At 34.8% G+C, this 21703-nt stretch overlaps 1 protein-coding gene across 4 annotated transcripts in view; it reads right to left on the bottom strand.

The window, feature by feature from the left end:
- SYT14 (synaptotagmin 14) overlaps window positions 1-21703 on the bottom strand; it is a 94011-nt gene that overhangs the window by 54733 nt on the left and 17575 nt on the right. For 2 of the 4 annotated variants that reach the window (XM_064509623.1, XM_026123284.2), the window contains 2 exons: window positions 13753-13917; window positions 6937-7155 (listed from right to left, as the gene is read on the bottom strand). In XM_064509623.1, the coding sequence (XP_064365693.1) occupies window positions 6937-7155; window positions 13753-13917 (384 nt within the window). Of the gene's footprint in view, window positions 1-6936; window positions 7156-11491; window positions 12763-13752; window positions 13918-21703 lie in introns of those variants that run through there. The other 2 variants (XM_064509621.1, XM_064509624.1) reach the window with 2 other exon arrangements.

The raw sequence follows: 21703 nt of genomic DNA, 5'->3' as shown, positions 1-21703 counted from the left end.
ATAAATAAGAGACATATGCACATAACCAAGAATCAGAATTTTTGTATCCTTAGCATCATGTTGTTGTCTGTTCTCCCCGTATTATATAACGATATTTAAGTTACTCTTATACCATGAAATTTCAAGGATGGATGTCCACATAACAGAAAACAGAAGTATATGGAAGCTGGTATAAATAGCCACATGGATAAGAGATCAAATCTGATGGATCAAAAGAAGAAAAAAAGAAAGAATACTATAATTAAAGCACCTTCTTTTTCCTCTCAGGAAAAAAAAAGCAAACTCCAAAAAGTGTATCAAGAATGGTATCAGCTGACGGTGGTGGACACAGCACGAATATCTGGAATATCTCATAGCTATAACTTGACTCAGCCTTCAAAATACACTTTGAAACATTCGGGAAATAACTGCTCTAAAGATTACTTAAGACTTCTCTTAAGCATCTTTACTTAAGACCTTTTCAAAATTATCTGGATGAACATACTACTGCAAGCACTATCTCTACCCAAGCCTCAGGCCACATAGAATATTTTCTTTCAACAGGTATTATACCACAGAGATCTCACAGGTAATCTAATAAACAAAGGTCAGAGAAAAACGTGCAGCCACTTTCTTACCAGATACTATTCCCATTATATTTCAAATTTCTTCCTTTAAAGCACATTAGAGGAAAAAGAAGGGAAATAACTAAGTTAACATCACAACATGATATAGTATGCAACTGAGCATTCACTCTTCCAATACGAATACTAGTTTATAGCTCTTATTCCGCTACTTACACTATATTCTTTGCCTGTAATTCTTAGTATCTGAAATGTACAGATAGGTAAACCAACTCTGAGAGAACTCTGTGGCCTTAGTTTGCTGAACATGATGCACCCATATTTTCCCCTCCTCCTCAAAAGAAAATTGCTTTAACAAATTGAGAGATCTATCAGTATGCCAGTTTGAGGTGCTTATGAAAGAGCTCTTTTTGTTTATGTTGGGAATATACTGAAAGGAAATCTCTATATATCCTCCAAGTGGTTCAGTGAAGACACTTTATCTAAGAGATGAAAACTAACAAGAGAGAAAATGCAAAAACCTGCATAAAGAATCAGATCCAAGAGATTCCAGAAGAACAGTCGCCTTCACGTGCAAAGATTGACACTGAGGAGCAAGGCAAACATATGTCCAACAAACATATCAACATAAAGTGCCAAAAGCCTAAAGAAGAATAAAAGTGGAGAAGATAAACTACAAGAATAACATCATACTCTACCTTCACAATATGGAAAAGATGGATAAAATCCAGCAGCATATGCCTGCTAGAGCAGCAGATTCTCATTTAAGAGAACTTATGTTTTCTCACTGCAGTCTTTTAGTGCTTCCATATGTTTCCAGAAAACCTTGTGAAATGTAAGGCACTTGGGCCAGTCTCAGAAATAGAGTCTCTGAACATACATGTCTTCAGCTGCAGGGCTCTACCAATTGAGATGTTAGAAACAGACTTTAAAATAGGTTGGAGAACCTGTGGTTGTACTGCACTGATAATCTACAGCTAAAAAAGTAAATCTAAGTTTGCTTAAAGTTCTCCACCTTTTTCATCATGATTGTCACTTACTCTACATCAGAACTGGGACGGATGTTCTTGATTTGCTTGGTAACAACTGCAATTTTGCACAGCTGTTAAAGAAGAGATTTGGGCAAGAGATGCTTTAAGAACACAGCAGATTACCTACAAGTAGAATTCCCCACTCCCCCCCCACACACCCTTATTCCTCTCAGAGGAGAAATTCAGAGAATCTTGGTTACAAAAGCAAAGAAGAACCTACAGCTTTTGACATCTGCCTACAAAACTGTAACTTCAACACACGTATCTTAACATTCTTAAGTTTAAAAACTCCCACCAGGGACTGTTTCCTTAAAGAAAATACATTCTACTTGCCTATGAAGTTTATAGAGATAACAAAGACACAAGTCCAGGAAGTAGCCACTACTAGAGCCAATAAAGAAGCTAGTTCAAAACCATTTTGCACATTTTTTGGAAATTGAAGTTATTAAGAAAGCATAGTCTGTTTAAGATGATGACCAATAAAGATACTAACAAATATTTTCAGTTACCAAAGTACATAAGAATAAGGCCAATTTAAAGTTTGCAAATAAAATACTTCCTTATTTAGATCCCCATTTAAATTCATAATAACCTCCTCGTTAGCAGAAGTATCTTACATTGCTATTTTTGCTTTTTAAAAATTCTTTTGGTGTTTTTTGCTTATTTTTTATTCTTTATCTTCTGAAATCAATGTGTAATATCACAACCTATATTAATTTCCTCTTCCAGAATATTAAAAAAAATTGGAATAAAGGCAATTACTATATATTCAATAGGATCATAAGAGCATTTGAAATGGCAGGCATGCTACAAAAAATAAGGTGCACATTATCAAAAGTAAAAGGAAAGTTATATCAGGATGGGAAAAGGAGCAAACGTTACTTCAGTAAGTACACATACATTCTTGGATAGCGTGATAAAAAACAAAGACAACTGCAAAAATAAGAATTGAAGCTTTGAGCTACCCCTTAATCCCTGGGCCCTAAGCACAGAAACTGGGTTAAGTCCGCATACAGATATCAAGAAATACTGGAGATATGCTGGTTTCTCTTTTCAGTGATTAATAGATTTGAATCATTTGTGCAAGAGCTGGGGATTTCAAGTGTAAATGTATCTTCTATACCATTTTACTTTGCCATGATTTGTCTTCAACTTCATTTTCCAATTAACTTGATTTTATATAGAGATACTACAAAAAGATACATCTATCAATTTGCTAACAGCTTGTAGTCTGCAGAAAAGCTTGCATTTAAGCCCAATATCAATTAGAATTTTCCATTTAAAATACTCTAAATTCATCAGAATCTAAATGCATCAAATGCTCTATAGAAATACACAAAGTGGATCAGGTACTGGTCATGAGCACGTATTTGTGAATCGGAATTTAAAAACCTAAATTTCATAGAACAAATTAATGTGCTACTAAAACATTCCATCATTGAAATATAGAAAAATAAGTAAAAAACACAAAATATAGTTTTCTTCATTTAAGAATTAAACACATTATATAAAATGCTACGTCCGTCCTCCATAAATATCCTGAAAAGAAAGATTAATATGGCCATCTAGAGGAGAAAAGAACGATGTGAAAATACACCACACGTTTCAGGCTTCAGAATACCCCATTTCTAGAAGACATGCAGCCAGAGAATATATGTAATAAACTAATTAATTGATAATAAGCAAATTTTAAGATAATATGATCAGACTTTGTCATAGTTTCAGTAATGCAAGCATTACTTTATATTAATACTGTATATTTAACAATTTTTAGAAATGCAAACAAAGCTTGTAAGGTATATTAATAAAAACAAGATCGTATTTTTCTTGTCTCTTCCATTGCAATATTTTGTGAGCACACCGTTTAGTGCAGAAATGTCTAAACAAGTAGATACTTAAAAAGTGAACAGTAAAATGCAGAATAAACAGTTATTAGGAAAACCACTTATTGGCTCCTTTGAAAACACACAGGACACTACTGCAAGATACAATATATGACAATAACTGCTAAAGAGAAAGTAACACAGAAGTTTCTGAAAATGAAATATCATGCATCTTCGTCAGCTCATATTACTCTTTCTCTCTGATGCAACTTTTAATGATACCATCAGAAGCAGATTTACCAGGGATGAGTTGAGAGAGAACAGAGATGAGACAAAAATGAATTCTCTTCTCTCATCATTGCAACAGTGTCCAGCCCTGGTCAACAAATGCACTGAAGGATGCCTTAGGCTGGAAGTACAACTAAAATATTCAAATCTTAGAAGTAGAAATGACAAAGTACATATGAGGAAGCAGAAGAACACAGCAAAGAAATACACTAACAATTGTTTCTCATATTAAAGTACATAGGAACATATCGCTTGTCCCTCCCATCACAAAGAATTAGGAAATCACTTTTCTTTACACTTAAACTAATTCAACAATTATAAAAGTCAACTACTTAATGAAAAAAATCTCACAGTCTCTATGGCATCGCAAGTCTCCTAAAGATTTATGCCTTAAATTTAAAAATGGTGAAGATGCGTAATTTTAAAAAAATTACACTGAAACGTCTAGTATGTTTCTTGATGTTCCCTACTTGGAAATCTGAGATTTTGACCTCACCTGTTCAGTAAACTGTTTCTCTGAACTCATATGAACTGTTTGGTAGTGACAGCCAGCCTCATACTTATTTATTTTTGACTGCAGGTTCTCTTCACAAGGTTCCCACCTTCCCTTTTCAAAGTTCTAGACTGGGCAGCTTTCCTTCTGTGACAAATGTAACAACAAGATACACTCTTCTATCTTTTCCTCTTTTCAAACACATTTTTATCATTGTGCAAAGATTCTTTATATTTAAAATAATGTGGGAAGAACAAAAAAGTTCTAACACACTAATTAATTACTCTAGTGTGCCACCTTCAGGTCACCAAAAAGAGGAAAAATACCAGGTTGTTTTTTTGTTGCCATGTCCAATACCACAGAACTTTTTTGAACAGTTCTGTTGACATTAATGGGTTGCAAAGATGAGGCAAGATCACCACTCTAATTTGCAAGCATTCTGTAGAAAGCTGTAGAATAACTGCAGGCTATCAGACAAATAACACTGCTGATTCTCCACTCCTTGTAAAATGTTTGAAGAGAATGTTCTCTTACATGCAGTAGAAAAAGTAAAATACTGACAGTTTTAAAGCTTTTTTGTAAGTAGAAATAAGTGGTTAAAGACTTCACAATTTGGTAAGTAGAATGTTTTGATATTTTTGCTTTAACTTTTTTTCCCTAAACCCTGGAAACATCATGTTTTCATTAAAATAAATGAAATTTACATATTTATTTTAGTACCAGTTAAGAGCTTGTATTCTTTAAATTAAAGGCAAAACAAAAAAACCACCACACACACACCCTAAGTTTAACATTCAGCCAACTTCCTGAAGGAAAAGAGTGTTGAAAAGGGACAGCAGCTGGTGATGGATGATATCTTGAGCAAGAGAAGAAGAAAGAAAAAAGCAGGAGCGGGAAAACAGTTGTTTGGTTTCTTGCTGCAACGCTTGGACTTGCGAACGGGCTTCTCTTGTCCTAGATTCTAACCATGAAATAAATTTCCAGACTGAGGTTCTTATTCCTCAGAAGAGAGCAGAAACCAGTGAGAGTGAATTTTGATGATCTGAGAGCATCATAAGGAACACAATTAATAAAACAGAAAAAAAATCCTGGATTGACAATAGCACAATGCAACTGAAGCTTACATCTTACAGGGCTAAAGTGGAAAGCTGAGGTGCAAAAGTATTTGAGAAAATTACGTAGGGTCAGAATCTGAATAACTGAAATAGAAAGAGGAACATCAGATGTCCTCTCCAACCTGAATTATGCTATGACTTTATTTTAACAAGGGGCTCCATTGGTTAAAAGTGAGACAAATGCATCATTCTGAGTATCTGAGAGTAGTTTTCTTGTCGTAGTAGTAATATCTGATGGTATTTGCTAATAACCACATTTGTTTTTCCATCTCCTGTTAATATATCTCACCGTCCTTTCTGACGGTGACATCAGATAACCTGCATCTCAGCAAAATTAGTATCTCACCTTTCATATTCCCCCAACAATACTGCTGATAGATGTCAGTAGATATAAAAAACAAAACAGGATACTTTTACTATCCCTTCTCATCGCTGTCCTTCTCCATAAACGTGTGCAAGGATCAGTCCTTACCGTCCCACCTCAGCTCTGCATTTACTTCCCTAGCTGCTGGAATTCAGACTCACCAGTCTTTCTAGAGTTCAAAAGCAAAGGAAAGATCTGAAAATTCCAATGATCAGAAGAGAAAAGAATTCTCTTTCTCCACAGCTTCAATGACGGCTTTCACGTCCTTTGGGCCTTAATTTCGGACTCATTAAAGAGCATGCACTGATTTCAAGTTTTAGTGACAAATGGACTTCTAAATACTCAACTTCATTTTTTTCAAGCACTTTTGGATTGCGTATATTTAGGTATAGACTTCCTTTCAATTATATGTATCCACTTTTGTTGGAAAATATTAACTAATCTTTTAAAAAACTGTGTTTTTATTTATTAAAGGGAGGCCAAGAAATGTCTTACTATAACAGAGCAGCTATATTGGAGCCTGACTTTTAACTAACTTCAACCAAAGCTCCCTTTTTTGATGCTAGAAAATGACTGGAGATACAGTTTTCACATGCAACTATTTTCAAGCACAAAAAGCAGACAAAATAGTGATAGCTGACTACCCAGCCAGTTAGCTATGACCTTTAATGAAAATTAACAAATACATACAACAAAAGAAAACAGCCTATTGTTTACATGCAACTTTTAACTCCGTGGAAGATTTATATTAATCTAATCTTTGAAATTATTTCTTTCTGTGATTTCAAGGAAAGATGCAAGACATTTCAGTAATGCATATGGCAATGACCATATGCACCATAAGCAATAACCAGTTCCACTTACTTTGCTGTTACAACAGTTTATTGATAAAAGCATAACAGATCCTGCAGCTGGATCTTGTTTGCATTTATAATACCCTAGAATTTATGAAGAGTTGCCATGTTTCTTTCCTAAATCAAAATAATTTAAAGAAGATTCCCCAAAGAATAAAATGACTATTAATAAAACTGCACATCACGTAATATAAGAAGAAATTATATCATTTTCAGTATTTCTGGAAGAGCACACAAACAAATCCACACCATTTTTTTTGGAGCACGCACAAGTATATAAGATATTTGGATATTTCTTGCAGATATTGATTATTTGCAAGTCAAGCTGACCTTGCCTACAGCTGCCTTATCCACAACATAACTATAAAATTAGGAATAAAAGGAATGCTTGTAAAACAATCTTACCTTCATCTATTGAGGCTTCACTACTGTATCCATCATATTCTGCAGACAGAGGACTGTATTTTTGTCTGGTTTCCCATACATAGTTTTTTTGTTGCCTGCCATCCACCACTGGCAGCCTGGAACTCTGGGTTCTAGACAGGGCCTCATGATATTTACCCAGTGCTTCGTCTTCACTCTCAGATGAAGAACCGTGCTGGTCTTTACTCATGTAAGAGTTGACTGTTTGAACAAATTAAAGCAAATCAACTACAGCTCAAAATGGAATACAAGGAAACAGAGCTAAAGAGCATAGGAGCTTAAATATCTTCGATGATAACCTATTTCAAATAAAACTTCTGCAATATTTTAAAAATATCATCTTGTTGTAGTTACAAGTATTATATGGTTTTGTAATAGGCAACAGGTATTTTTCTTTTCTGCAAATACTGAAAGACCATTAAGCCCTAAAAACAGGAAAAAAAAACAGACAATGGGTCTTTTTTGCAAGGTAGAACACATTCAACTTCTTGAAACCCTTCATTTAAGATGAAAATATTCAAAATAATTTATGTAAAGTAAATTCACTACTGCTTCAATATCACATTTGGATACTTAACTTGTATCAAAAAGGCAACTCCTGACCCTCCATTTCCAAGTGATTTTTGCTGAGAGCACATAGTATAAGGTAGAAATAAAATTCTAATTTACAAAGAAAAGCCTATCACAAAATTGTTTTAAAATATTCTTTAGTAGTGCTTAAAATCAAGACAACAAATCGGAAAACGCTACTGATAGACATTTACATGCACAATCTTATTTAATTTATAATCCCCTTGTTCAACAACTGAAATAAATGCAAATTCTCATTACAGACACCTGACAACAGCTAAAGTTGCACAGAAGAAACTATTCTAGTTATATTTTTTTATTCTAGTTCCTCTACAACATCCCCTCTTGTGGCCAACTTTTTCCAACCACTTCTCTCGAGTATGACTTGCCCTTACAACTCAAAGAAAGATGCAGCTAGATTTTTAGTACAGTAAAAGGAAATCTTCTCCCTCCATTTTCCAGACTTCAACATAGTTCTGCCCAAATTTAACACTTTTTGCAGAGGTTTTTGTAGATATCAAATTCTGAAAGACATAAAAAAGGTTCAGGCAAACTTAATAAAGGTTAGCATTACCACTGTTCTATGCGAACAAGTCCACAGCATACAATTTGTCAGTGGACTTTTCTTAATTACTGAAGGCAGGAGAACTCAAACACCATAATGTTGTGTTCGGCTCCTGATTCTGCAGGGGAACATTGTCTAATACACTGTCCAGCCATTCTCGATCTCTTTTGCCCTTTGCCTTTTCTTTCCTTCTCCCAAGCCTGGCTGTGCCCTCTAGTTTTTCATTCCAGGTCTCACTCAGTCCCAGTCTTCATGCCCAGGCAGTCTCTGCCTGGGCTTTCTGACTAAAGGAAGGATTCAGCTTACTCAAAATTCAGCCATTTAAAATTATGATAACTCCACCTAAGCTAGCCATCTAGGCTTCTTTTACAGTCAGAGTCCTTGCCTCTTCCTACTCCAGAGGTTATTGCTTCCCACTTTTAGGCAAGCCTCTAGGATAAATAGTAAAATCACTTCCCAGAGAGGTCTATTTCTCCCAACGCTCATACAGAAAGCTTAGGCTACAAGTTTAGGTAAGACAACTTTTATAATAGCTACATTTAAATGAGATGCATCTTATCCTAAGTCTCTGTCTCCCTGCTCCAGGCTCCAGCTCCAAGCACCCCCTTTCAGCTTCTCATGAGGTTTCTCTTGATTCTCCTTGCATATTCAGTCCAAAATTCTCTTTACTTGCACCTAACCATATATGCAGGTAACATCAATTTTTCAACCTTAGTCTCTCTATATCTTCATATGTTATCAGTTCCCTCCATAGCTGTCATTTATCCCACTTCAAATCCCAGTCTACAACTTGTGCCATCTTGCACTCATTCAGGTTTCTCTCCTCTCATAAGTCATGTTTATTCCCCGTTCTTCTCTTCAAACTTCCTGTGTCTCTCAATATCCAAAAGTATCAAAAACAGGATAAGTTTTGCTCTGTTCTTCAACGCTGACAATGAAGCACATAAGTACAAATGGGATAGTCAAAGAATTTAACAAAGAAATAGGAAGTTTTTACCAAGCATTTTCAAAGGTAAAGTTTCAAAGATTTAGAACTTTGTCAAATTTAGATGTTTTTTCTTCAAAAAAATAGCAGGCACATTTCTGACATGGGAAAAGTGCTCTCCCACATTTCAATTACACAATCCAATATACAAAAGTGCCAAAGATTCTTAATGAAGCAGATGAGAAATTTATTTATTTTCTGCGCAGATAACCAGCATGTTTTTGCCATACTCTATTCCTGGAAACAGCTAAAGATTTTAAACTAGAGCTTAAAAGATAGATCTCAGACAGAAACCATGCCAGATTACATCCCAAATGCTTTAAATTTGGCACACAGTTATAAGCGACTGAAAATAAGGTCTTGAAACAGAAAATGTCAGGAAACTTTAACTGCAGATGGTGCTACCAGCTCTAAATGTAATGTGTACATGAGCTTAATTTAGTATTTACAGGAAAACTAGTGGCTTAAAGACTGCTAATGAGCAACTAGATCTTTCAACTCTAGGCCATAAATTTTAATTCAGGAGACTGTATGGTGCTCCCCGTTATATGGATGGCTATAAAGCAAGTTCATTTCCACTGATCACATAGTGATGAATATCAAACTAAATAGAATATATACTAGATAGCAGATTCACTGCAAGAAGCTAGAAGCTGTCTGGAAAAGAAGTCTCCTTTTCTGCTACACAGAGCAGAAGTTTGTGTCTCTTACAATCCTCAACAGCCTGAAACCTGTTAGCTGGGAAACAACTACAGAATGTCTCCAAGGCTATAAATAAAGTGGGGCATGCCAGAACTGAAATAAAATGCCTGACATCAACACTAAATACACATATTTTAAGCTGAAATTTATCTTTATAAAAAAAGAATTTGCAATATGAAATTGGGTTCATTAATCAATCTGCATAAAGTATCAGAACTGGGACACTACAGAACCTGATAGAAACACTGTAAGATTTTTGAAAAAAGTTTTGAAAGTTATGCCTCTAATAATACATTCAAGTTCGTAAGCATCTAGAAGTTCCCAGTGATACCAGATATTTATTCTCTAACTCCTAGCATAAAAGAACAAGACAGAATGTATACTATTTCAAGTCATGAAACAGGACGAGTCCTCTTCAGAGGACTTAAGAATCTAATTCAGGTTGGAACACTAGATATCAAAGGAAACATTTTTTAAAAAATGAATAATACATTTCTATTTCTAGACTGTTTCAGTTTCTTGGGGGAAAATAGCTTCCTGCAACATTTAAAACCCTCCTCAACTAAATCCAAAAAGATTATGCTTTTTTATGCCTCTCCCTGCCACTTCTCTTTTGATTTTTATGTTTTATATGGAAACTTGCCTAGAAGAACTCATGTTCTTATTAAAGGACTTTCTTTTATTTGCCTAATATCACTATTAACCTATTAAAACCTATTGATTTGCCTATTACGGTACCTACAATGACATTTTGATAGAGAATATACTTTCCAAATGTTGCATCATATGAAGAAATAACACACACACACACACACACACACACACAGACACACACACACACACACACGGAGGGAAAAAAAAGAGATTTGTTCTATTTTCAGATTATTCATCTCTCTACAGAAACAGCATCTCCAGGAAAGCACGTGTTACTTTCTAAAAATGCACTGCACATCCTGCAAAACAACTGTGTAAAAATACCAGGTTTTACATCTAAACTATACAGCTTTACAAACTATCATTGCAACCCCCTTGTTATATTGTCATTGTTATAAGACCGGATGTTGAAGGCAGCACACACAGCATCCACACCAACAATACATAGGTTTTCTCTGTAAGACTACAACTTTAAGAAAAGTCTTGTTCAGTTCTCTTTATACTTCAAATTACTTAATTGCCACTTGTCAGTGATGTTTCTATCTTAAAATTATTATGTTACATATCCCGGAAATACATTCTGAAGATCTACTATAATGTAAATGTAACAGAAGTGCATTTTTTTCTTTATCTCATCACACTTCACGCAAACTTGAAAGACCATAAGATTTGTACAATCTGTAAAACAGTTTAAAAGCACACAAAAAGAAAGCCACTTTCAAAGAACAAGCATTAATTCCCAGTATTAATTAATTCCCAGTTTTCAACAGAAATAACACAAAGCACTTCAGAAAAGGTGAGAAAAATTTTGTATGGAAAGGAGTTAGAATATACTCAGAACATCTAGTAATCAGTTCTGTTAACTATATTTTTTTAAAAAAAAAGAAATTTACTTCAAAGAACTATCATAATTAGAGAATTAAGTACCTAGAAAACAAAATTATTTCCATTCACAGAAAACGGTATTATTAAAGCAAATCTGCAAATTAGGTGAAAAAAGTAGGAAGTATCATAAGTTTCAAGAAAGGCTGAAGAATGAAGCTTGCTCAAGGACTCCTCACCTTTTTCTGCTGTCTTCTTATTACTTAGCTCTCTTGAACTTTTTTCTGATTTCTTAGAATTTTTCTTTTTACCTGCTTTTGTAGTTGTAGCTAATGTATTATCTCCATCCTTTGTTACAGATTTTCCTTTTCTGTCAAAAAACGCTTCAGATTTCTTTTCTTTTAAAGAATGATCACTGTGTGCCTTTTTCAAGCTGGAATCTGATAATTTTGACTTTTGTACTTCATTCACTTTTGTTGGAAAATCTTGGGAAACATTTGTCCTGTGCACTTCTTTGGAATCCTTAAAATCAATTCCAGATGATCGTGGTTTGATTTTTCCTTGCAAGTGATTCTTTGAGTTATCTGATACTGCTTGTAGGCAATTATCTTGTTCCTTGATTGACCCATCCACTGTAAATTTAGCACTTTTCAGGCTACTGTCCCTTGAGAACTTACTTACTAAATACTCATTTCCTCCAACTGCTTCCCTTTTAACAGTTCTTCCTACATGCTTCAAATCCTGAGGTACTTCTGTCTCATTAAAATGATTGTTACTATCTCTGCCTTTTAATTGGCACTGTTTTTTGCCCATGACATGGTCAAATACTCCACCTTGATTTAGATCTTTTTTTACAAAATCTGATGAATTTGGATAATGAGTCTCTTTATGTTCTGCAGTACTTTTTTCCTGTCCCATATTAATTTCTTTGGAATGAGTTAATAACAGTGTATCCTCTCTACCTTCCATAGGTTTTTCATTCTGTATTTTGGAGCTTTCATCCTCTGCACGAAGGCCATTTATCATGCTTGTCACTTGTTCTGTTACTGAATCAGCTACACTGTAGCCAACTTCTCCAACAGCATTGGTCAGATCATCTACAGCATTGCTAAGTGTATCAACCAGAGAAGACACAGAGGGAAGGCTCAGATTTTGGTGCAAGTTCCTGAAAAATGCCATTTGTCCAACTTACTGATCAACAACAACTTTTCTATAGAAAGGTCTTCTGCTTCAGACAGATCAACTCCATTTCTCCAAGTTTGATTTCATAGCTGTTTGCTTTTGTTACCTCTAACTTAATATATTTACCAGGTGAAGTTCAGCTTTGTTCTTTCCATTCAATATGCACCAACAATAATAAGAAAGCAACATAAGTATCTTCAAATGAAGCCAAAAATCAACTAGCAAAGTGACAGTCTTTCATCAATAGCAGCATCAACTAATCATAATAAAATCCTTATTTTTGAAAATAAGACAATTGTGTGAGGAGGAAAGATGTATTTTTATTCTAACCTGCAAAGAAGAATTTTTTAAGACATTTAAATTATGTCTTTTTATTAAAATCACACTAAACAACTTTTTAACATAACAGCTGCACAACAGCGCACATCAGTCACCCCAAAATATTTGTTGTCTTTTACAGAATGGAAGATATTTTTGAATATGAAGACTTGCTCTGTAACAAAAGAAGTTAAGAAGAAAAACTTAATTTCCAGGGTAAATGCTCTTCTATCACCAAAAAAAAAAAAAAAAAAAAGAAAGAAAAAAAAGAAAAAAAAAAGAAAGAAAGAAAAAAAAAAGGTTTAGCTCCATCTTTTAAAGAGGCAGAAGGGAAAAACATCTCCAAGATTTCCTACCCTGTTCTCCGGCGCCTGTCTCTTCCTCTCACGCAAACTAACAAAGCCCATTCAGTCCCTGCAGCCCAAATGCACAGAAGAGTTTATTCTACCAGCCCTCAAGCTCTTGCCTTTATAAGGTCTAATTTTCCTTGTGTCTATATATTACCCTTAAAGACCTTGTTTTGTTGAAAATAAAAAGTCTAGAAATAACTCACTAGCCAGAGAAGACATCTATTTAGTTTCCAGTGTTTGAATTCTTTAAAATTATTTTCCAGGTGAGTAAATGCAACACCACCTCCACAAGGTCAAACAAGGATTTAGCAGGCTGAGTGAAAATCCAACAATCCCATTCTCAAATTAATTTGAGAAAATTTACTTATAGACAATTACAGCATGTTTAAAACATACTCAAGAGTACTCTCTTACTGCAAGAGAAGTATATAAGTAAATGCCAGCTCTTTGGTTACACAGCTGTTGAATTTCTGTAGCTTGCAGTTGTAAAGGTTTCTTCCATTAAACATAGTGCAAAATCATAGGAAAAGTCAATAATGTATATCTTTTCATCACTTGAGTCATGTGATTATTTGTGTATTTCTGTATTTCCTTGTAAAAATGTATAGTAAGTCTTATAACTTTAATAAACTGTATTTCAGACAACTTACAAAGTTTATCTTGTGAATTCTTTCTTGCAGCGTATCCTGAATCAAGATCTGGGAAACCACCAACATTTTCAAAACACATCTTCTTATTAATGTATAGGAAAAGGAGCAACATGAGGATAATGAACACACCAACTGCAGACAGGAATCCAACTGCTTCAGGAGACACTGAAAGAAACAGAAAGAAACAGGTTAAAAAAAAAAAATCAACTTTTACAAAATTATAACATTTTATCAGAACTGGTCATAAATAAATACTACTAAAGTTCCAAATATATGCTAGAAATATACCATAAGTAAGTATAGCTAAATATAAGTAAGACATAGCTGAAACACTACTATTTTCTTTCGAATAAATGTTTAATATTGTTAATATTGTTAAATTTCATCGGTTTTTCCTCCTCCAAACATCTTTTCAAAGAAAATAAAATACCTGGTCCTAATCTAAGGAAGACTGACATTGTGAGCAAGAGGTCCCGCTGGAGTACTGGATGCCATAACAAGACAGGGCCTCTGCAGGAAACCAGGAGACTGTCAGAACATGTCAAGGCTGATGATTTCTGATGAAAAATCTAAGAAAGACAACGTAAGGGCCCTGAGAGCATCCCCCCTTTAGGAGCTTTGGCTACCTGGGCTCAGGGCCAACTTAGAGGTAGTACAACTGAGGAGAGGCTAGTTCTTGCTGCTTCCTGACAAGTAGGATGGTGTGTGAGGAGGAGAAACCGGGGGGGGGGGGGGGGGGGGGGGTGAGGAAAAGCATATAGCAGTATGATCCAGGTACGCGGATAGCTTGTGTCTAAAATAAGAAAGAGCTAAATGGAATAAAGCATACTTAACTGAAACCAGGTAGAGGAGCCAAGGTTGAAGCAGACTGACATGTCTTCAAAAGCATGTAAAATAAACAGTATGTAATTGCTATCAACCAGATAACTGATGGGAAGTTTGGGGCACCTTTTGGCTGCATAGAATCTTGCAAGGCCACCAGTACCTAGGTAACCATATCAGTAATACCATTCAAGACCAAGATTGTCTAGGAAATGGTTTCAGAAACACAAGATTTGGAAATGGATGTAGCAAATGGGACTAATGGGGAAAAAGTAATTAAGGACAGGTTGTTTACTTGAAAAGAGACTAGGCAGAGAAAGTGATACAGAAAGGTGGCAAGAAAGAAGGTCCAAAAATGGAAGAAATGCTGAATAAGCTATAAAAGCAGTCAGAGTAGTTGAGAGGTGTATCTTTTTCAAATTTCAGATAGCATTACTGAAATACCAAGACCCATAGTCACAGAGTTCCCTAGACTAGTCCTACGGGATTCTAGATCCTGCTAAACCAAACAGAGCAACAAGGTGAAAAAAGTGGAATTCTATCACTGACCATAGAGGAAAAGAAGATAAATTTTTTTCATCTTTTCATTATCATGAACAAACAGAAAAAGAACTATGTTTACCAAGAAAGATGTTGGTTGAACATCCCACTAAGATTACTTGATATTCCCTTTACAAGTCTGCCTACAGTCACTTATAATGTTATTGAAATCATTTGTTACAGCTGAATCTTACGTCAACTCTCAACCTCCTGCTGAAGTGCTTTTTGTTGACTACAAAATAGTCAAGCCAAAACTAAAAATGAGGTGAGAAAAAAAGAAAAACAGCACTATATAAATGAAGCTTTTCAGTCATGCATCCATTTAGCATTTTCATGAAATCTTCCTAAATACAGGAAATGTGAGTTACAAAAAAAGCCTCACTTTATGTATATTCATTATTGACCTCACAGCTTAACAGACAAAAATCTCCTAAGGTTCTGCTGGCAGTAAGCATGCTCTTTCCCCTTCCAAGGCTGCACATGAATAACTTAAAATGCTGTTATCTAGGGCTATCAGAACGATGTCCGATTTTCTCTGAAGTTACTTAGCGTGACCCAAACAAGACCAGAGACTGGGCCAAGAGCAGAAAGTCTTCATTCTTCAATAACTTCTCAGTTCTAACATCTATCAAACACAGAGGCGGCAGCAACAAGGGTAGAAGAACGGGCTGATTCACCAGAATACAGAGACCAACGGAAGTGACAGTAAAGTGGAAGGTAGAGATTAGGAACAAGTTAATGAGGTCCAGTGAGGAAACAGAGAAGCAATGAGGAAGGTGCAACACTGATGGAGTGCACAGGAAAAGGTGGAATGCAAAAAGAAGACAGAAAAAGACAACAGAGATTGAGACTGGACAGATACAGGAAACCGGACTACAAGGAGCCAGAGACTGAAAGAAACAGTACCATGAATGAAGAGCTTATCATTTTGTATTCTCACCACTGATTATCTTTAACTACAGAACTCACATACAAACTCTTCCATACCATCTTTGCCTCATCCAAGAGAGGGTAGACCTACAATGGAAATAGTGAAGGAGGCCATTGGCTATAAAATCCTGATCTCTTATTGCAGAGTTGGAAAGTGCACAGTAAGTGCAGGGAGGAAAAAAAAGTAGGAAGAACAAGTTGATTTTTACAGATAAAGCCATTTGTCAGGGTTCTAGAAAAATGAATTCTGTTGCTCTCTCTACCATGACTTTCTTTATAATATTAAGTCTAAACTAATAAGACCCCCATTCTCCCTAACCGTCCACTAGCTACATGCTTTAGCTTCGATGTCAGATTTAGGCCCCTATTCTCACTTGATTTTTGGATGTAGTTATAGTCAGTATTCTTCAATTAATATTATGTCTGAATATACATTAACTGCTCTGAAAAACAAGGTCCTAGCCTTCCCAAATCAGGTATTTAGGTATTTAAAATTAGCTGCGCTTTAGGGTTTGCACCTGGAAAATAAGGAAGTTATAATCACACTGTTTCTCACAGAATTTACCAAATACAAAAAATGTCATACTGGCTAAATATGACATTTTGTATGTGTAAAACATCTAAAACTTTAGTACTGTTAAAAATAATCTGAAGAAGAAATTCAGTAACATCATAGCATGATTTAAAAGTATGTTGAAACTAGGGACAAGAACCAGACATTGCATAAGGATAAGGAAAAAAAAAAAACCCAAAAACCAAGAAATAGGGAATCACTGCTCATTTGTTCTATGCTGTTTCAAAAGAGGAAAGGAAGATTTTAAAATATGGTAGGTGACCACATAATTTGAAGATCCCATCATAATTACAGAATGCCAAATTACGGTTACTCATATAAGCAGTTCTGGTATTTTCTTACTCCTAAATCCTTACCTTTGCAATTTTAATTGTTTTTTTTAATATATTTATAAAAAAGGCCTTGTATAATTCAGTCTTGTAATAAATGTCTAAAAGAATGCACATACTAAGCCACAAACAATTTTATCAGATTCTTAGCAATTTAGATCTTCAAAAGTACAGTTATTTATCCAGGAAAAAGGTCATCTTTGCACAAAGAAATACAACAGAAATGTAGCCCATACCATTCTTGGTAACCATTTAGAACATTCAGACTCTCCATAGGACAAAGGGAAAAAAGATAAGCCCCAAAGAGATGAGCAAGACTGATTTACAGGAGAGCAAGAAAAGTGCACTTACTACTTTAAAACCAGTTAAACCACAGTTTAGGAGCCTACAAAAACTAACCTCTAAGGAAGAGACAGATAACCCATGAAGTTTGTAGGTTTAGTTTTAATATGTAAGCTTTAATAGACCTAACTTAATATCAACACAGAACCTAAGAAAAGTTTCTGCAGTCTTTTGTTTGACTACTTTGGGTAACTAATTAAGATGCAATATCATAAATTTAACCTAAATGCTCTATAGTCAGTAGAGAAATGCAAGGATGCCCAGGGTCAGACCATCTATCTTACATGCTTAATGTCGAATGTAAACAATCGCAAAATTTGATACTCAAAGTACTTGCTTAATATGACCACAAAGTGACAAGTAATTTCAATAAGCAGACTACTGAATCTTTCATGAATTGCATGTTCTAGATGGATTTAAAAAATACACCTCATGCAAAAAACATTTCAGTATTTCAGCAGTCTACCATACCAAATAGAGGTTTTCAAAACAATGATTGATTGTACCGCAACTCACAGCGGGACTTGCACCCCTCCTGCATTTTAGGCTGACCTGACTTAGTACTGTGACGTATACTTGCAACGTACACTTGAAAGACTAACCTTTCTTGTGCCTTTCAGCATCTGAATATGTGAATAAGATGTGCAGGCAAGTAGCAGAAGGAAACTGTATTCTTGATGACCAAGACTAGCCCTGTCTCTCCTGCAGAGCCAGGTTCTCATCTTCCCCACTGCCAAGGAAAGGTCACAGGGGGCTGAAGCACTTGTCCTGTGAGCGGAGGCTGAGGGAAGGGGGTTTGTGCAGCCTGGAGGAGAGGCAGCTTCAGGGGGGAACTAACAACAGCCTCCCTGTGCCTAAGAGGAGTTTACCAAGATGGAAGCATGTATTTTACTCATTTGCATGGCAGGGGAACAAGAAACAATGGTCATCAACTCAAACATGTGGGTTTCCAACTTGCGTAAGGAAAGAAATTTTCACTATGAGGATAATCGCGTAATTACTGGAGCAGGTTGCGCTAAGCAACTTTGCCCAAATTCAATGCCAACCCTGCTTTGAGCAGGAGACTGGACTACAATGCAATTATTCTACAATTCCATGATTCACAGAAAGGCCAGTGAATGTCTTTTTTTAATTAAAACAGATTAATTGCACGACATCTTAGATAAAAGCATGATTTCAAGTATTTTGCAATCTAATCTTTTTAAAAGGTAGGTTTAAATTTTTCTACACACACTTACATTGCTCAGCAATCAAAGCTATTTTGATCTATCAAACTATGTGCTGTATGAAAGTTACCCAGAATCTAAAGTAGCACAAAACCACAATGATTTTAATTTTTCCTTCCTGGATACTAATTAATTAAAAAGGCACTGTATGTGAACTATATAGTTCTCCATGGAAACACAGTATCCGATGACATTTTTCTGGAGTGAAGAGAACATTGGCTGATGCCTTATAAAAAGGCTGAAACTTTAGCTGTAGTAACACTAATTAATTATTTATGGAATTCAGTGTGAACATAGGACTTGAAAATTATATTTTCATACCAATTTGGATCCATGTAAAGAATTTTAAAATGCTTGTTCACAAATTAAGTATATTACCAAACTGAAATCCTTTAATTTAATACCATTATAAAGCCAGAAAAACAAATAAAATTGTACTTCAATTTTCCACATGCAAATGTGCACAGACTCCCATCTATAAATGAAGCTTTTGTACATCACATTAATCCTTCAATTAGCTTCTTGTAGCTGAAGTGCCAACCAGTTGCACTTCGTAGACAGAAAAAAAGGAAAGCACATTTTGCATATAAAATGCATCTTTGTTACATTCAGCACCAGAATTGCTTTCCTTCAAAACATATATCATCTTAAATTCTAACTTGCTTGGGCACTAATTGTACAATGAAAAGCATTTTAAAAACCCTTATACATTCACAGTGGTTTCTTTTACAATCACTTTTATCAGAAACCAGTAGAAAGGCAGGACTTCTCAACAGTCATATATCAACTTCAAGTGTCCTACTTCCCTAAATTTCATAATTATCCTCAGTCTTAATGATGAACAACAACAATTGTTTGCAATTTATTATAATTAACATAAAAGAGTTTTAGATTTTTTTTTTTTTTTAAATACCTCTTACTACAAAGTTAGTCCTAATTGAATTGCTAGCTGTGGAAACATCACGGAAAATTATACTCATAATACAAAAGTATTACAGTAACATCACACTGAATACACTTTTATTATTATCACTAGAATTAAAGTCATTAGAACACAGAAACTTACCGTCTCTTTGTCCTAAATGTAAAATTAGTGTCTCCTCAAATCTAAATTCCTTGTTATTAAACATTTTTTTTCCAAAAGATATTTCAAACTCTTTAGAAAATATAAAGGCATGTCTAAACAAGTATCAAACTAAGCAACAAATCTTCAAACATATTAAAAAACACTTAATATTAATATATATCTACACACACACCACTATATTAAGTATCTACATTATACAGTCTTATTTTTGTAGCACTTACTTACACTCCACATTGTACTGCTCACTTAGCTAATAATGTACAAAGCCATATAGTTATCTCGGTGACGTTTTAATTATTCATTTATAAATGCAACCCTATCTCTTCTGTGCACAAATTAAGGAACTATGGGCATGATCCAAAGAACCTGCATTATCTCTAAGACCCTAGCCCCAAAACACTTGAAATAAATGAAAAATCAAGCATTTGTTTTTCATATCCTGGTTTTTTTTTTACAACTTGATCTAAAATTTTTTAGCTATTTTAAATTCCTTTAGTTAAACAAGATAGTATTGCTGTTTTGTGCTTCATTCTACCAAGAACTACTCATTGTGTTAGTTATTATACCATTGTAACCCTATATTACATGAAAATAAGCTGTATGGTCCAGCTCAAAAATATTTTAATTCAAACGCTATTCACTGCTGCTTGTCGTCATTTCATACCAACTTTCAAATCTGCAAAAAAAACAACCTGTCTTAAGAAAACTGACCAGATTACTGAACTACAAAATAAGATTCATACCTGGATTGCATTTTCTCCATGCTTAAATTATTCATCACCAAATAGCACACACTTCTTTCTAACAAACAATTCATGTCACAAACAAACAAACAAACAAAACCACACACACAAACCCCTATGCCTCAGAATCAGCTTTGAAGTGAAATACTTTGGTGAGGCCGATTAATCAACAGGAATAAGAACTGCATTTTCATGTGTGTCGTTTGAACATTAGTATCTTTTCTTTCACGACTAATTACATACTATGGTGTCCTTTCTAATAACAAGTAAGTAAACATGAAGGTCATCTAAGATTTTGTCCACTTTCTACGCAACTTTTGTTTGAAAAGGTAAACTCAACATACAAAGCTTCACAATAATGCAGAAGAATTACTGTTTTCTTGTTTGGTGCAGCAGCCACAGCAATCACAGTAACTAAAACAGAATTTAGTTTATTTATATAAAATGCTGTAACTAAAGGGGATAATCTTTTATACAGTGTTGTGTTAGAAGACTTTTAAAATGAGATTCCTGACTACATGGATGTTTACAGCAAGGTAAATTATTTTAATAGTAGTCAGCTGTCACCTACTCTCCCATTTAAAAAAAGAAGCAACTTTATTGTCAATATTGATTAGTTGATGTTTCCACTAAAATCAGTGAGAGACAATGAACTGAGAATTCCCAGCATATTTCCTATGCTTTCTATTCCACTGTTCATTCTTCTTTCTCTATTATATAAAGTGGGAATTGTGTAATTCCCTTCTACAAGTTCACCCAATTCTTTTTTGTTTTGCCAAAGCAAGCATCAGAAGAAATATTTTAGCTCAACGTGAAACAAAACACACAAACCTCATCTGTAAAATAATGTTTTTATTTACATATTTTGTTTAGTTACATTCAGGTAACAATTTAAAACCAAAACTTTTTTGTATAAAGATGTTGACCCTTTCAATTCAAACTTGTATTTCTCTGTTCTTCTGCAACACAGTCTTCTTAATTCAGCCAGCTACTACTAATGGCCACACCCATCATCTTATTATGCTAAATACGTATTTTACACTGCTAGTCTTGATGATGTTCCTTCCCCATGTGTTTTTTCTCCTGCATCTTGCATTTTGTTATCCAGCAACTTTATATGCTCTCATAGGCTCAAATTACAAGCACATGCAACACAAGCTACCTCCACTTCAACATTTTAAATATCTCGATCCAGTGACAGTGTGACATGCAATTCTAAATGAACATAAACACAACATGACAATTTAATTTCAATGCAGTACTGAAAAGAGCACTTCCTAAACAAGACCATTATTGTAACAAATTTTAGCAACATGAACCTTTCAGAAGTTTTGAAAGACTGACAGAATCATACCAGG

This window comes from Dromaius novaehollandiae, chromosome 3 (assembly GCF_036370855.1).
Source record: "Dromaius novaehollandiae isolate bDroNov1 chromosome 3, bDroNov1.hap1, whole genome shotgun sequence".
Lineage (NCBI taxonomy): Eukaryota > Metazoa > Chordata > Aves > Casuariiformes > Dromaiidae > Dromaius > Dromaius novaehollandiae.
The sequence above is the reverse complement of the archived record's forward strand: the minus strand, read 5'-3'. Positions and strand labels throughout refer to the sequence as shown.